Source organism: Convolutriloba macropyga, chromosome 1 (genome assembly GCF_964194025.1).
Source record: "Convolutriloba macropyga chromosome 1, txConMacr16.3, whole genome shotgun sequence".
Taxonomy (NCBI): Eukaryota; Metazoa; Xenacoelomorpha; order Acoela; family Convolutidae; genus Convolutriloba; species Convolutriloba macropyga.
Window position 1 is genome coordinate 10,159,542 of NC_134468.1, and position 17,313 is coordinate 10,176,854.

At 39.2% G+C, this 17,313-nt stretch overlaps 1 protein-coding gene across 5 annotated transcripts in view; it reads right to left on the bottom strand.

The window, feature by feature from the left end:
- Nucleotides 1-604: 604 nt before the first annotated feature.
- LOC142334876 (uncharacterized) overlaps nt 605-17,313 on the bottom strand; it is a 58,671-nt gene continuing 41,962 nt past the window's right edge. For 2 of the 5 annotated variants that reach the window (XM_075383210.1, XM_075383204.1), the window contains exons 2-11: nt 14,545-16,037; nt 13,646-14,243; nt 10,914-11,677; nt 9,461-10,477; nt 8,724-9,013; nt 8,147-8,320; nt 7,182-7,468; nt 5,470-5,723; nt 3,968-4,591; nt 605-1,429 (exon numbers count right to left, since the gene is read on the bottom strand). In XM_075383210.1, the coding sequence (XP_075239325.1) occupies nt 1,106-1,429; nt 3,968-4,591; nt 5,470-5,723; nt 7,182-7,468; nt 8,147-8,320; nt 8,724-9,013; nt 9,461-10,477; nt 10,914-11,677; nt 13,646-14,243; nt 14,545-14,715 (4,503 nt within the window). In that variant the 5' untranslated portion in view covers nt 14,716-16,037 and the 3' untranslated portion in view covers nt 605-1,105. The remainder of the gene's footprint in view (nt 1,430-3,967; nt 4,592-5,469; nt 5,724-7,181; nt 7,469-8,146; nt 8,321-8,723; nt 9,014-9,460; nt 10,478-10,913; nt 11,678-13,645; nt 14,244-14,544; nt 16,038-17,313) is intronic. The other 3 variants (XM_075383231.1, XM_075383224.1, XM_075383217.1) reach the window with 3 other exon arrangements.

Sequence of the window (17,313 nt, forward strand, 5' to 3'; positions counted from 1 at the left end):
GTTTTCGAGGACAAGATAAAAATTCATCAGACAAAAAATTGATAGGAAAAATTGCTTAAGGGAAGAAACACGGCTATTATAATTGCTTAACAACTTTGAGAGCAATTATACTCACAAATAGTACTCCCTTAAAAATACTTTAGAATACCAATGCTCCTCTTCCAGTCGTAAAAAGACAGCCTCCTTATACAATTCCAATTCTATAAACCAAAACCAAGAGAATGGTTAAAATTTCTCCGTAGCAAATTATAAAACTCAAATCTTTACATCGCTAACCCGATTACAAAATGATATAAAACACGCACGTACTTTTTATCATACTCTTTTCCTGCCAAATTAATCGAAGTATTCTTTCTTATAATTTTAAGTACAGAGAAAATGTTGGCTATTTTGGTAAATTATTTGCAATGACGCAGTTACGAAAAAAATGTAACGTAGATGCATTACTTCAGGGGCGGGGACACTGAAGCGAAAGGCGGAGACACTGACTTTCTGTAGCCATGTACATATTGTTAGTAGGAAGCAACTACCAGCTATCAGGGTCTTCAGCTTTAGGGCAATTGACGTTTCCTGTATTTTACTTGGATGTCACGGCTAAAAAATATTAGGAAGTGAAAATAAATTCAAACTAAATTAAGTTAATTATATACAGAATCATAATCATAAAACTAGATTGAATTACTTTATTTCGGATGGAAAATCGAACAGTTGGAAAACATACGGATGCGATAATTAAAGGAAAACAAACTAATTATTACGAAAAAATTGCACCTATAAGCTATTTACACTTTAAAAATAAATAACTTGGTTCTCCATAATATTAGCAAATAAAAAGACAAATGAAAAATAAAAATACTGCCTTCACTGAGCAAAAATAAACCATAATAAAAATTTCACAAAAATAAAGTTATCAGGTCATTAAAATAATCCCTACTAAAGTAAACACCTATAAAATCAAGGTTAAATTTTTGTTTGACTCCTGTTAATCTAAGGGAGAAATAAAAGGAGAAATTTAGATAAAGATAGAGTTCAGCAGTTACCACTGAAGTTTTGTGTTTTCATTTTCATATTCAATTCTTTTCGACTATTTTATTCTAGTCGAACGTCAAAATTTCGGCGACATGTTCAGCATTTGTAAAAACTCATCCGGGGGTTCATTAGTTGCCGGGTTTGTTTCATTGTCTGAATCATCCAGCCCGCTTACAGCTCCACTATCTTCGCCCAGTTTATTGGGCAACAAGGATTCCTTCACGTGCAAAACGTCGGCCGAAGATTTCGGAAATGCGTTGTCCAGGCTTGGGGGTGGGGGTTGGGAATCGACTACAGAATGGGACACTGCGGAGGATACCAGTGATGTCTGGTCACTTCCCGGGAGATATCCGGCCATCAGCGATTCGATGTCACCGTCGCCCAATTCGTCGAAGCCGAACTAAAATTAATCAATTCGTTTTTAATTTCACCCAGCTTGCCTATAAATGTACAGCATAGGAGAGCACAGCTCGGCCCACGTTCATTAACTTCGGTTTTATTTATATAATACAACCTGCACTGCAAATGCAAACTTCGACCACCCTGTGCCTTAATGAGCTTGGGCTCCGCAATTTTCCCCGTTGCTAAAGCTCAGAAAATTTGGAAACTTGAGAAAATATTTTATTGTAAAAAGCCGAGAAAGGATCAACAACAGCTCCGTAAAGCCATCGCTTTCGTGTCGATTACAAAGAAAACTTATGAGTCTGAAGTTGCATGAGTTGATTTCAAAACCAACGCCCAGTGTCGGGTTGTAGCTTGCTTCATGGTGGATGATAAAAGTCCCTATTTAGGCACATTCTATGTTCGACTTTTTTGTAGTTAACTTCTGCCTAACTCAACTGCTGAAAATTGTGAACGAGAGCACAACTTAGATCACTGAAACCCAAAAAGGTCAAGGCTGAAGAAATGAGTTGAAATTAAGTTTAATCTGGCAACAATTTTTGATCAAAAAGTCACATGTATACGAATTCCGTCTGAGAAAAATAAACATAGGCCGCAGACTGTCAAAATAGCTGCAAAAGAATAGATTTATGTGCCCTATAATAGAGATACAAACAGAGTTCCTTTGACCTTGAACTAATTCAAATTAAACTAAAGTTTTAAAGCGCAAAGTCATTTTATTGAGTGAGTTAAGTCAAGTATGATCAAAATCTAATCACGCACATGAGCTAAAAACGTTGGTTAAAGAGAGGGGAAAATGATGTCACGCGTGCATATGCCGTTAGGGAGTGTTCGGAAAATTTGACATCAGCTTCACTGTTTGAACAAATGTAAAACGAAAAAGAGCGTCAGACGATGAAACAAAGAAAACTAAGAGCACCGCAATATAGCTCCGCTCAGCATACAGCTTCGCAGCAATAATAGAACATAGCGAAATTCCGGAGAGCAAACATAGCACCATTGACCCCACTGATCGGCACTGGAATTAAGCCAATCAGAACAAAGTAAGAGAAAAAGTGACGTTAACGTATTTTTTTCTAAATGTCAAAAAGTTTTCTATTTTTGTCTAGAGTTTCATTATATTAAATATATATGGTGAGTTCAGCATCTAAATAAATGATAAGCTTAATTTTAATGCCAGTTAGCAGCATACTCTAAAAACTTTGATAGTAAGTCTTTGAACAATTACTCCTAGTGCCCGAGCTTTATTGGTTTATCCATTTCTTTTGATTTCGCTTCTGAATCTTGAACATATTCGCTCAAATTTGATTGACCAATTCAAAATTCCATGCAGCTGAAACAGCGAGTGAGACAAGTCAGAAATCCAACGTGATTGTTGTTACTTATGTAAAACGAAAAACAATCGAAGTAAAAACGAATTTAAAAAAAAGTAGATGACCTAAATTATAACCCAAAATTACAATTTCTACAAACTTCGTCCGAGAGAAATTCATGACTCATTCACTATTAAATTATAAAACACAGCTGGCAAATTGCCAGAAAATAGCCGCAATAGATTCGTAGATCGGCAGTCTCAAAAGAAACAGTAAAAAAGACAGACCAAAAAAATTGTCTTTTCATTGAAGGCTGATCTGTTATATTTTGATTTAAAATCTGTATAAGTTATTGCTGCCTCTATTAGCTGATCTCAAATAACCTTCATTTAGAGTAGCACACACCCATTTGACCTTATCTCTTTGAATTAAAGTAAATAACAGTCAATTTCAAAGTTAGGAAGTTATTTTTGAGAGTGAGTTAAGTCAAGTGTGACCAAAAATTTAATCACGCGAATGCACAAAAAAACTAGCTCCACTAAGAGTGAATAATGACGTCAATTCAGTTGAAGTTGCATGAACGAATGAACAAAAAGCAGATTTGAAGTGGTTGTGACGTCATATGGTCGTAACAAAAATCATGACGACGAAATAAAAAAAACATAGCAGGACAAGTCCTGACGTACAATTCAAAGAATTTCATTGACTAAACAGAAAACTAGACCTAGAAGGGACTATGAATGGATTGGAAAAATCATTTAGAAAAAATCCTATCCAAAAAATCGAAAAAACAGTAAAAATCAAAGTGAAATTGCCGCATGTGAACAAAAAATCACTACCGATAAAGCGAATTTTTGTTCAAACACCATATTCTCACTCTACTTTAAAATTAGAGCGAAAAAATTTCACGCCGCAAAACCACTCGCTTTTTCGCTCCATTTCCTGTTTCGGCGTGACCAAAATCACTACTCCAATTTGACTTCAAAAATCATGAAAATGTGTGAACATATCTTAAAAAAGACAGCGCCCCAATACAATTCAAATTCTTTGAATTGTAAAAAACCAAGAGAAGGCCAATAATAGCCTCAGCTATCGCTTCGCGGCTATTAAAAAACAGTGCTGCAAATAAATGCCGAATTTCTTTAGAGAGCAATGAAGCCCGTGCAACTTATTTCGATGAGATTCATCGCTGATCTCAAGCGCCGCAAACAACAGTAACATACCGGAAACTCTGAGTTTGAATTCTGCTCCAACAGTTGATCTAGTTCAAAATCGTCTGCTGCCGAAGTTGTTGGAGGAACGCCTTGTGAGCTCGCAGATCCATCAACAAGATTCTGTCCATTAGATTGCTGCTGTGATTGCTGTCTCGCAGACACTATAACACTGGGGTCGTTTGGATCCCTGACGTTTGCAAGACCAGAAGTTGGTCCAGCGCCTCCCAGAAGAGAATCAAAGAGCGCATTGCTGTTACTGGCTCCTCCGTTATCGTCATTTGTTCCAAACGAGTCGCCAAGAAGATTGTCGTCGCCAAAGAAGGAAACAGCATCAAAAGAAGTGTCGAATGTAGTGGGGTCCAGAGTAGCAGTAGTTGGGAGGTCATTAGCATTGGTGATGCCCAGGTTGGGCATCTTGGCAGCCGGTGGTTCCAGAGCTGAGGACGACGACAGCTGTTCATTGTCCACCAGAGATCCTTTGACAGAGTCCATGAGACCATTGGAGTCAATCGTGGGATGCTTCCGCTTATTATTGGAGGACGAGGCGGAAGATGAAATGGATCCTGATTGTGAAGCAGGTGAGGGTGTCGAGATGTACATGGTTCCCGGGGTGGGATTGTTGGATGCATTGACCTATAACAATGAAATATCAACACATTCACGCACGTCCGTTGATTGATTAATTCAACTCCTAAAAATCGGCAGCCAAAACAGTTCCTTCTACAGGTATTCTTCATTCTGAGATCATTACTGCGCACACCCTATTTGATCACTAGATGATAATTTCTACTTTGAAGTATTGTAAAAATAAAAATATTGGTATTACAATAATTTACAAACCAAACCAGCTCGAACTGTGGTACCCAGTTACAGACTTTGGTTTATGTTTTGTGCAGCCAGACTTAAACCTGTTGTCTGTATCCAGTCAAATGGTTTTTAGCCAACTCTCGTTGCCATAACAACAGTTGAATAATTTACCGATGAAATAATTTGTTATCTACGGAAACTACAAAAATGTGAAACAGCGACGAAACTTTGCTTTGGGATTACTGTTTTCTTCCACCACTATTTTCTCGTCGCTGTTGCGATTTGAAGAGTAGCGAGAAAAGACAGTCTAATCAGCTGCGGTGTGATATAAGTTATGCAACTGTTGTAATCGCAACGGGAGTTGATCAAAAACAATACCAGACTTCTGTTATCGCCCTGTCGAAGTTAATCAACAACTCGGCCTCGCCTCGGAGTTTGATATCTGCTCGACGGCAATAACAACCGTGTGGCGCTATTCATTCTTTCCTTGATCGTGAGCAGTAATTTGGTGTGGTCTAGCACAAAGAAAAAACCCTAGATTTATTAGTCTCGAACCCGATCTTTTGGTGCTTTTATATGCTTCTCTTAGTTTTTTAGCGCAGACCAGCGGACTACTGGAGAGACCGGGTCTGAAGAGAGACTTTTTTTTGTGCAGTAGACCACCCCAAACTTCACTACTATCGTGAAAACATTTTTGAGCGTACCGCATTATGAATGTGATTGTTGCTGTTTACAGTAGCTTGCACAGCTGCCGTGTTCATTGCAGTAGACGATGCAATGTTGGCAACTGCAGAGGGTGGTGTTCCCATGCTTCCATGAGAAATTGCAGAGGCGGCGGAGGTTTGGGTTGGGGGAGCAGATGCAGCTGCAGGGTTGATGGCTGATTGGATTGATACCATGTCGGCAGACCAGTGACTGTCCACCACAGAACTGGCTACCTCCGCACCCGAACACACTGCTGAAAAAAATAACACTATGAAAATCTTTTATAATCTGTAATAATTAAAAGCAGATACACTGCATTATTCTTAAGATCTGCAAAAATTTAAACATACCCGGCAGATTGCCCGAAAATAGTCGTCGTTGATTCCAATAAGCATGATTGGGATTGAAAGAATAGATATTGAAAAAAAAAGATTTTTGTACAAAAACATTTTTAAGTCCGATTTATTTTGGTGGCATTTCGTAGTTGAACATACTTCTGTTTCTTAGAGAGAGGCTACAGGGGCTACTGCTACTATCAATAGCAATAAGCATTAGAGAGAGGTAACTAATACTTATAGGAACGACGTTCAAATAGCGGGCATCTAAAATTGGGCTTTATGGGTTTATCCCGTTTCTATTTCTGACTTCAATTTTTATACTGACTCTGTTCATTTTGAATTGCTTTGCTGAGCAACTGATGTTCAAAATCACTTTTAGCAGAATGAAAGAAGAGAGAAACTAGCCTAGAGAAGAAAATTCCTTTGCAATTAGAGCACGGGGAAGCTCGGAAAACAAAGGGCAAGTCATATTAGGCTAAGAAACTTGTCTAAGATTTAAAAAAACTCTAAAAGAAAAATGGTTTAAAAATTTCTCAATGCTTCTGTCAATTTTTCAAAAAAATGAGTTATACCAAGAAAACTTTAGTCAATCGGTACGTGAATATTCCTTAAGTAACAAGCTTCTATCCAAATACTACTTAAATCATTAAATGAAAAAAAAACACGCACAAAATCATTAAATTTCGTCTAAAAATCAGCAAAACTGATCAAAATCTCCAAATTAGCATTAAACTCAAATTAACTACTTGAAACCTTCAATTCCTATCAAAACAAGCCTGAAACTAATACAATATCATAATCCAACCTCATAACCATCAAAAATTGCAGAAAAACTGCTTCTAAAAGCCGCACGTGAAAAATTTCGCTCGCTTAGAGAAAATTTTTTCACACATCAATTTTTCGCTCTCTCAAAAACAGCGGTATGAACAAAACCACTCTCTTTTCGCTCCACTCTTCACTTTTGTTCACCACCAAAATCACTCCAAATTTTTTCACGCGTTTCATTTCCCGCTTCAAAAATCACTCCAATAAAATTGATTAAAAAAGGACTTCTCCAATACTCCTCTTCGAGTCGTAAAAATAGGAGGGCGGCTATTAATAAAAACTAGAAAGCAAGGCGGTTTATTTAAGTAAAAAAATTAGTAATAAAAAATTCAGAAAAAACTGCGGTGAGTGAGTTCAGCAAATGAGATTATTTCAACTTATTTATAACCTTTTACGGCAAACAGCTTGAAACACACTTCACAATTTTGGGTTAAATATCGTTACTGGTTAACGAACCAATTCAGCATAAACTTTTAATCATGAGAACTAAAAGTGACGGTTGAAAACAAGAAAAATTAACTGTAGCCTAAATTTTACAAGTGGTGCACCTTTAAGAGGAGGGTTTTTGAATTGCTTTGAGTCGCCACCAAAACTAGCAGCACCTTTTGACATTGAACTGCTGTTGTTGTGGTGGTAGAAGGAGGCCGCCATTTTATTCTCGCTCTTCACAATCATGTTGGGTTCCGATTTGACCTCCTGCTTGATTGTGGTCGCACCTGGACCAATTCCAGATACGTTGGCTTCCATTTTGATTCCGGCGTGGGACGGTTTTAAATCGTCTCCAACTGGTTTCCACTCGGCATTACAATCGATTCTTACTTCTCTGATATCGGTGCTAAAATTTCAACACAATATAAAGGCAATATAGTTATAATAACCATTAGCTGAATTAGTTATAAAAGCTGAAGCGATTGACGATTGAAGCATCAAAGTTCAACAGATCAAACACGCAAAGTATTCTAGCATTCGATGATTGTGTCAGCTTATGTAGAAATATATCAAAGATTGTCTAAACACATGTTCAATTTTCCTGAATAAAAAGCACTAAATTGAGAAAGAAACATCCGTAAAGTCTCTTTTGAACACTTAGTTGAGCTGAGCAACAAATATGGAAGAGAACAAAAAACAGTGGCCCAGAAACGAACTTTTCGTAATGTTTGAATATTTTCTGAGGTTCTTTTTCAGCTCGAATAGATTCCAATAATCCTCCTTAACTTCATTACATCCTTTAATGTGGATGTTTTAGCATTTGATATATGTTCCCACACATTTAGGACAAAAATAATTGACACAAATGAAGGACAAAAATACGCAGCATCTAACTGATAGAAAATAATAACACGACTGCAATTTTACACACCAAGCTATTTTAATGTTCTCAGAGATAGAGTTCGAATATGCGACATCCCCCCTCCTCCCTCACCCCCCTTGAACTACCCGCCACCATACTTTTTTACTATTTACATGCAATGTTTACTTTATTTCTTGTATCAAAGCTAAATTATGTACTAACTCTTTGACATCACGCAGTATGTTTTCCAGGTACTCGTCCACAATCACGTGTTCAATCAGGGCAGGTTGTTTACAGATGGGACATTTCCAGGCCAGTCTGTCCGAATTGGCCCTCAGGTAGCTCTCCAGGTCGAAACACTGGATGTGGTCACACTGGGCACCACGCGCCGGGTACCTGAATTGCTATATAGTGAATATTTTGACATCAATGCGGTATCCCCTTTTATCCTCAGATAGTTGCATACTTTTCGAATTTAAACTTAAGAACATTGACGATTTGATTGGTTTCCTGGCGTTTTGAACGAAACATTACGAAGCTTTTCCCCTTACAAAACAGAGGAGGTCAAGTGTTTAACAAATTTGTCGTTTTTGCTCGGTCGTCCAAGAAATGACAAGTTACGAAAATTAAGAAGTAGATTTCTCTTCTCGATTCGCTCATTTCATATTCAGTTAAACCTTACATTTGAAACTAAACCAGAAACTAAACCTTACATTTGCTGGTATTACACTTTAGGTTACAATACTTTTCTAGTTGTTTTTCCTATTCTTTTCCACAAATTATGACCTCATTTATTTACTTAATGAGCTGTCGGGTGATTGGACACGTTAAGGGAACTGTGTGATCCAGACACTCTGGGCTACTATCTGTGTCCTGATTCCCATCTGACCAGGAGGACCCTCCGCCATTCGAGGAGCAGAAATCTCCCACTCCCCCACCCGACCTGTTCTCACTCTTTGGCTTCTTGCGGAAAACACCCTTGATCTTAGCGATGGCCCGGTCACAATCCAGTTTGCGCTTCGCAATCAGAGTTTTGAGAGCCTCAGCGACTGTTGGTCTGTGGACATAGCGCAGCTCAAAGGAGAACAACTGAAACAGCAAATATCAATAGTAATGTGCATCACATATCAATATTGGATGTGGATTTTTTTCAGTTTGTTGCCCAGTTACAATTTAATTCAGCAACAAACTTTATTTCGGAGGGCGAGCAATTGAGATAAGTCGCAAATGAAGAAGACAAGCGTGAAAAAGTCGAGAAAGTCAAAAGTCAGCTTAGTGGATGCATATTATTTGCACCCCCCCCCCCCCCCCCCCCAGAAGCACGTGCCATATTTTCACATAATGATTTACCATGTAATGACACGTGCTCTGTAAATGGGGGGAGCATAACGTACTGGGGGCACAAAAAGATCCGAGTATTCTAGAACCAAAGCGCAAAAACGGTTAGACAAAAAATTGCATAAAAGACACATGTTTACAATAATTGCTTCAAACAACGTTCGAGAACAATTAGAAATAGTTTCTATGTAAACTCACACAGCAACATTGAGATGTGGTGATAGTGAGGTCGTTGTTCCCAATTGCGATGAGACCTTTAGGGAGGAGGAAGGGCTTTGCAATGCTACTGCTCTGGGAGTTGTTATTGCAATGGTTGGGCAGCTGCGTGTTGTTGAGAAAGATGGTGGCGAATTCTGGAATCTGTACATTATGCTCATCCTTCTTACTGTTCGCCTTCAGGAGAATGTCAATGGCTGCTCCCGATTGAGCATTCTTCAGTTTATTGCCCATCGTTTCGTTTATGAAGAACGTGCGTGTGATCCTTCCCTTTTCATGATCAATTTGGAATGGCTCAATTAGAATTTGCTTTTCCTGTGGAAACATCAGACGGAGTTCCTCGTTTTTGGGAGGCGTCGCGATTCTGTCAAGGTTGTTCAAAGATGCTCCGCTTTGTTTGGAGTTGTTATGATGCCATTTGACATCGGAGGATGCGGCTACTGGCGATGGATTGGGTTCCAGTATGGTCACACTGGCTGGAGAACTTATACTCTGAGATCCAGGCGTGATCATAGCCGGACTTTGCTGGTTGGGATAGTTGAAAGTGGTCCTCGAAGCATTTGGACTCTGGTGGTTGGCCGATATGATGTGTGGTGACTGCGGTTGTGGTCGGATAGCTTGTTGTTGTTGCTGCTGTTGATGATGGATTTGCATATTTACTGCATGTTGCTGTTGATGAATCATAGCCGATTGATTGTGTTGCGATGCAGACATCATCTGGGACGCCGTCATGGGGGTTGATCCAACATACCCCGCGGCTCCCGAGAACATGGGGGCACCCTTTGGGTTTCCGGGGTACATGCCTCCGGGGGTCGGCGGGTATGCTGTTGCCATGCCAGGGTGTAGCATAGTGGGCGCCGATGCCTGTCGCTGAAGAGCTAGCTGGCGCTGTTGGTGGAATTGTGCCGCAACGGCGGCTTGCTTCATTCCACCAGGTGGCATCTGATTAGGAGCCGGTAATGGCTGCTGCATGGGTGGATAACTGGTATTATTTGATATCTAAAACCAGAGCAAATTATGACCTTAGAAAGGTAGAACACAAAATTTATAGCATTCTTCTATCATTGCTCTCAGTAAAAAGGGGGTCCAACTTAAGGGTTTGCCTTAGTTTGAAAATCTTCTAACAAATCGTACAACATGCTATTCATTGTAATTGTACAAGGCACTCATGATTTCTGAGGAAATTATCAGTTTTACATTACATAGTTATTATTTATTTATGAGTGATCATTTATAAGGGATCATTAATGAGTTCTTGTCAACCATGTAAAGATCATTCAGGATTTTTGTCATACAAGCAGTCTGCACATCAAAACATGTAAAATTTTTCAGATACCATATAAAGTCATAGTGTGAATTATTGTTGCAAAAACTCCATCCTCGGTGGCAAATAAAGATACTGTTATAGTTCTATCTCAGTTCAACTCCAACTTACTTTGAACATGGACTGTTGCTGCATGTTAGCGAACGATTTCGGAGGTCCAGCCATCAAGTAGTTTCCGGCTGCTCCCATGGATATATTCATGGAATTCATATACTGCTGTGGGGCTGCATTCCTCATAACAGCAGCATGCTGAGCATGAGGGGGGTATTGCATTCTCAGATGTGGAGAGGGCCCCCCCATCATCATCGAAGATCCGGGGCCCCCTCCAGACATCATAGCGCCAGAAGCTACACCTGCAGCATTGGAGCCTGGATAATGACTTTGAGGCATATGAGCTGAGGACTGGACGGCTGCATGTGTGTTGGCACTGTAGCCATAAGCATTGTACGCACCCTGCATCTCCGGGTGATGCCCAGGGGCTGACGCAAACATTTCCTGGTTTTCGTGAAGTGCAGCAGTAGCTGTGGCAGTAGCGGTAGCCGTAGCAGTCGCAGCCGCAACAGCAGCAGCCATGTTCTGTAGCTGACCCGAGCCAGGCGGACCTTGCGGGTGCATTCCGTGGTGTGATTGACCAGGGTGCATTGCAGAAATGGGGTGGTGTCCTGAGGCTTGTGGTCCAATCTGTTGGTGCATTGGGTTACCCCCACCTGCCGACGGCTGAACAGAGCCCTGCGGGTGGGCGTGAAGAGAGTTAGCTTGGTTTTGATGCGCAGCTGAGGCACCCATAGCGTACTGCTGGGAGCCAGGCTGATTGCCATTTGAGTTTATAAAGTCGTTGGATGAGACCATAAAGTCGCCACCTGGTTGGTTGAAACCTGCAACGATCGATTAACGTGACAAAACAGTCCAATTAGAAAAATTTCAAAAAGATTTGCGGACCTTTTCGGATTGTGTTCTACCCCCATGTTTGCATTTTATCTGCACATACGCTATATTAAAACAGTGATCTGCAATGTAATTCCGCATATTTCTGGTGCATCATCATCGTAAGTTGGTGCACATGGGGGGGGGGGGGGCAAATAACTGAAAAAGTTCCGACAAAACGGCTGCTTTTACAATATATTAAATATATTAGGTTTTGGGTTAGTAAACTAATCAGCCAATAGTCAACTGTAGTGTATCATTCATGTTGATTAGAGTAGCTTTAAATTTTCAATGTGGCCTTTCTTAACTTAAATCTTTCACTATCATTTTCCTCCAAGTTTTTCCATCAATGGTAGAGACTAGAGAAAATGCATCCTTAAATTTAGAGAAGAGCATCCTTAAATTTAATTAATTTAAAGATTTTGATATTTGCTGATTATTCGAGAATAATCTAGCAGACATTGCAAATTTTAATCATACTGTAACTTGCAACCAAATTCTGATGAGATTTATTAAATGTACCTTTGGTTTGTAATTTAAGTTCACCTCCAATTAACTTCACCGGAAAAACGTCTCTCTTTTTCAAGTTAGTAAGTTAAGTCTTCGAAATAAGTTCAGTAATGCTTTCTTTGCCGAACTGCTGAACTTAATCTAACCATCACCCTTAAAATGCACTAAGCGAATTGTTCTTCACATAATTGAAATCAAGATAACTTCCTCGATAAGGCGTCATTTGATCAACAAATTTTAATCCGACCAATTAACAACAAACTTTAATAAGACCAATTATGAAAATTTGCAGAAAATTATAAAATTTTGAACAGACTAACACATCATTTATACGGCAACGTTTCAGTGCAACTTAATTAACAACAACAGAAATTAACATTAACAAAAACATCATCGACAAACGTCACCGCATATTCGTGGCATCATTTTGAGTAATTAGAGATCTAAAAGAGTTGGTCAAAACGATTTTGGAAAGTGGCATTAAAAAGGGAAACAGGAGCCACAAACTTAAAAAAAATTACAAAATACACATTACAGATAGTCACATTCCGCCAGATGTGAAGCAAACAGATATGCATTATCAATTCTGTGAAAAATTAGAAAAATAGATTTTGCTTAGCTGAAATACGCTGATACCACTTGAACAAGTTTTAAAACAACCATTTTTGCTTGGTTGTTGGACGTACTCGAAATGATTAGTTAAATTAAAGGTATCCTGAAATTTTCTCTGAAAGCAATCAGTGGCCTTCATTGTAAAAATTTTTATAATGACTTGTTAATACCCGGTGTGCATACCATAGAAAGAGAAACTAGGGGATCAGCAATTAAGTTACTCAAACAACTTTTATGCAAAAGAAAAAGAGCACAGTACAATCAAATTTCGCGCAACAAAGTTATTCAATAAATTGAAAAGCCTAGAAATTGTACCGGCAGACTTTGAAGCGAAGACGTCAGGCGAAATTGCTAATTTTCGCCATGAGTTGAAGTGTTCATTTTTAGTTTGCAGTCACAAACTTGCAAGATTTGTATTTGATTTTTAATTTTTGTGTCACATTGCCTATCTTTCAAACAGTGTTAATTTGTATTTTTTCTTTTCGAATTATAGTAATTGTTGTTTTATTTATACTCAACTCTGGGGTAGACTGAAAAGTGGGTGTCTATAGCCCCGTTGTCTGTCCCCTCCAATGCAATATATTATGCAGTAATCTGTATATTTTTTCATTGGAGAAATTAATTCTTTCTATCCCCATACAATTTTCATTTGGCCTTAAAATTCTGTTACGACACTTGAACAGGTTATTAGATACTGTCACCTAAGCTACTTTAGACTGACTATATTAACCGCGGTTGATGATGAACAACTCTCTATAATGAAGAGGAACATCACAGACTAGAGGTAGGCAGGTTACCTTGGTTACTGAAGTCATTTGGAGCTGGTTGGGCTGGCTGAGTCTGTGCACCATTACCACCCATCATCATCACATTGTTGTAGTGGGTAGCACCATTGCCCGCACCCGCTCCAGTTCCCCCTCCACCCGCATTTCCAGGTGTGAAGTGATTGGGAGGTCCCGCAGGTTGAACTGCACCCTGTTGGTACATGACCCCAACACCTCGCGGGTCCCCCGTCATTCGACCTTGGAGGAACTGTTGATTGGCCATTTGGGAGTTTGGACCCATGGATTGCATTGGGTGCATTTGGACCCCTGTAGGGTTTCCCGGGGGCATACTATTGACGGGTGGTCCAGCACCCCCTCCAATATTGCCATTCATACCCACTGTCATGTTGGGAGGGGGTCCGGCACTGTTGGCAGCAATCTTCATTTGCTGTATGGGGGAGCCACTATTGGCAGCAGCTGATTGGAATGTAGCACCTGCTGTGTTCATGCCTCCTCCCCCTCCCCCAGGCGGTGCCCCTCCTCCCCCTCCTGGACCAGCTGTCTGATGGCCTTGCATATAGGCTGCTGCTGGTTTTGCACCAGGCATGTATTGATTGCCACCGTAGTAATTCTGCAAACAGTCAAAAGAGTCCTTAACCACTTTAAAAATGTTTATATATGAAAATTTAAATTTCCTTTCTTAATCAAGTTTGAAAGCGGGTTGGGAGAGGCTAAACTCATGTAGAAAAAGAAAACTCGACGTTAGCTGGTGTTAAGAAATAAGTAACATCCAGCAGCACTAATTTTGAAAGCATGGTTTTTTGTCTCCTATTAGGCATTGACACGAAAATTCAACCGAAAATTACGTTGAAAATACTGTGAAAAAATCAATTCAAATAAATGAACTTGGTATTTCAAAACTAGACACGTACCATCATTTGGGATTGAGAAGAGGGATCCATGTTGTGATTAGTTTGTTGTATCTGGGCAGGATGGGTTCCGTAGTTCACAGTGGTCACAACCGAAAGCTGATTGGGTAAATGGGCAGTGCCACCCTGCGGAGCACCACCCGCCCCATGGTGCATAGGTCCACCCGGAATCATCGCCCAATAAACCAGCAAATTGTATATAACTGTACTATAAAGATGTGAACACTAATTAAGACGTGAGCACTATTTCTAGAATAGTTCAAATCTGTTCAAATTGGTTTCTCAAATATCACAAAGATCGAATTCAAGACACTCCAAATGAATAATTTGACCAAATTTGTCAACCACGCATGAGGTTATAAGATCGGAGAAATAATCCCTTGATCAAGGTTAAATATTAAATGGCTAAGCTTGCAAGGTATGAAGAAAGAGACGCGATCGAATATCTCAGTAATCCTATTTCGTCAGCAAATTAACATCGGCAGGATTAAAGTCCACTGCGGTCACAAACATCTTCGTGAAGACACATTAACTATTAGCTAACAATAATCGCGCACTCTAATAACAATACCAATCCTATACACCTCTCAAGCAATTTCGTTCCGTTTCATCAAATAAAGCAGGGTCAGAATCTAATAAACTACTGTACTTACTACTAGTACTAACCAGTTAAATTTAACTAGTGTTGAACAAACTAACGTCAGCTGAATTAACCAAGTGAGCGGCTGGCTGTAATCGGAACGCCAACGCTTGATCAATCAATCTAAAACTTAAACTATGAAGTTATGAGGTTTTCAATAAAGCAATTTAAAGGTCATCAAATAACAGACAAATGCTTCTTGGTTTGTTTCTCCAAGGCAAACAAATTTCGTCGAGATATTCAACTTTGGCCTGTTAATCGGTAGGGCGAGTAACGTTGCAATATAAAGTAGAATGACCACCCGGAGAATCAAATCATAGACACGATTACACGTACAATTTGACACACCGTACTAATTGATTGAGCAAATAGGCGCTCTAAAGAGCAAAATATATTCTCATTAGCGAATTTAGACAGATAGATAGAGGTAAGATGGTATAGCGTGTATTGAACGATACTCGAACAATTCGCAAATCAAGATTGTGCAACTTTGATCAAGTACGATCTAAACTATGTTTTCCATGATAATTGATAGCTTAGCGTGTTACAATCGGACTCTGATTTCAAGAAAGAAGCTTTTCGATGAGCAAACAGCGACATTACAGAATAAATCAATAATTAAAAGCGCAATTTTTGCAGACAGAGAAGGTAAATGTGAAATTGAGACAAATAAAAATGGATATTTATGACAACTAAAGGACAATAAAAGCGCTCAAGATACAGTTTTTGACAATTTCGGGCCAATTTAGTAGTCTATTGTGAATGGATATACAATTGTCGTAATAATAACAGAAATGCAATATGGTCACAACACGTACCGTGTAACACTAATAACAGCCAGTACCATCAAAACTATCTGAAATAAAAAAAAATTAGTCACATTTTGTAAGTATTTGAACAATATTTAGTTTATTTTGTAAATTCTGGGTTAAGGGGTTTAATAGTAAGGCGAGATTCTAACTTCGTCGATATCAAACACCAAAACGCATATAGAGCTCGAACATGATTTGTTCTATATTTGAGTATCAATTATTGCTTAATCGATTTGCTTTGCGCGTCAACGATCTATCAATTGATTGCTACTAGACGAGTTTGGTAAATAGCGACAGTATTCGCATTTCAAAACGAGGCGGGCGTGGGCGTTCGTACGGGCGAGAGATTGACGCAAAAAGCCAATTGCGGGCGATGAAAAAGAGGCAAGTAAAATGAGGTGGTATAACTAGCAACTAGTTGTACCATTACATTAGTTATATCACCAGACTAGTAGTTAAAGGATAGGAATGCAATTGCAGTGATAGTGGCGGTGGTAGTTGTGGTGGCGAGGAAAGGATATGGATAGATAGGTGGTATATATGAAGGGTGGCAGAAAGCGAGCAAAATAAAGGAACTACGTAGGAGAAGCTGCACCGTCGTTTCTACCATCACCACTGTTAAGTCATGTAGTGTTGTGTTGTTTGTACTATCAATTAAAAAGGCATCCTGTTTGATGTGATAAAAATTCAATATGACTTGTGGTGATTATTTTGCGTCTTAAATGTGGGCTGAGAGAAAAATAAAATCAACAATGGATGACGCAAAATGCAAAGCGGGACTTGAGAGCGAGTGAAGCAACAATCGAATGCGCTGACGCCTTCGAGTTGTACAAATTTGGAAAATTTTCTATTCACGCGACCTCCTCTCCTCCTCCTCCTCCTTTCGCCTGCTTCCCACTTCCATCATTTCGCTCTTTTCCTCTCAACATTCCCCTTTCAAGTTGCAACAGGGAGCAGGCAGAAGAATTAACTCAAAGACTCTCTAAGACGAAATACCAATTAGCCTATCACCAGCAACTGTAATTTTATTCATCCGCCAGAAAGCAATCAAAAGTAGAAAACTTATTCGATAATTTGTGTCCTTTTAAACATGAAAAGTGAAAATCATAACCACAGGATTGAATTGTACGGTTACTATAAAATGTAACTTACAATAAAAATTTCGCAATAAAAGATCAAAATTTGAAAGCCTAGATTTTCCTTTTATTTAAAAATCACGCGCTCAGTTTCCCTTCGTGAAACTGCCGCACAATAAGGAATACAATAAATAACTTTTAACATTTAGTTGTAAGAGCACAAAATCTGCATATTACTTGCAAT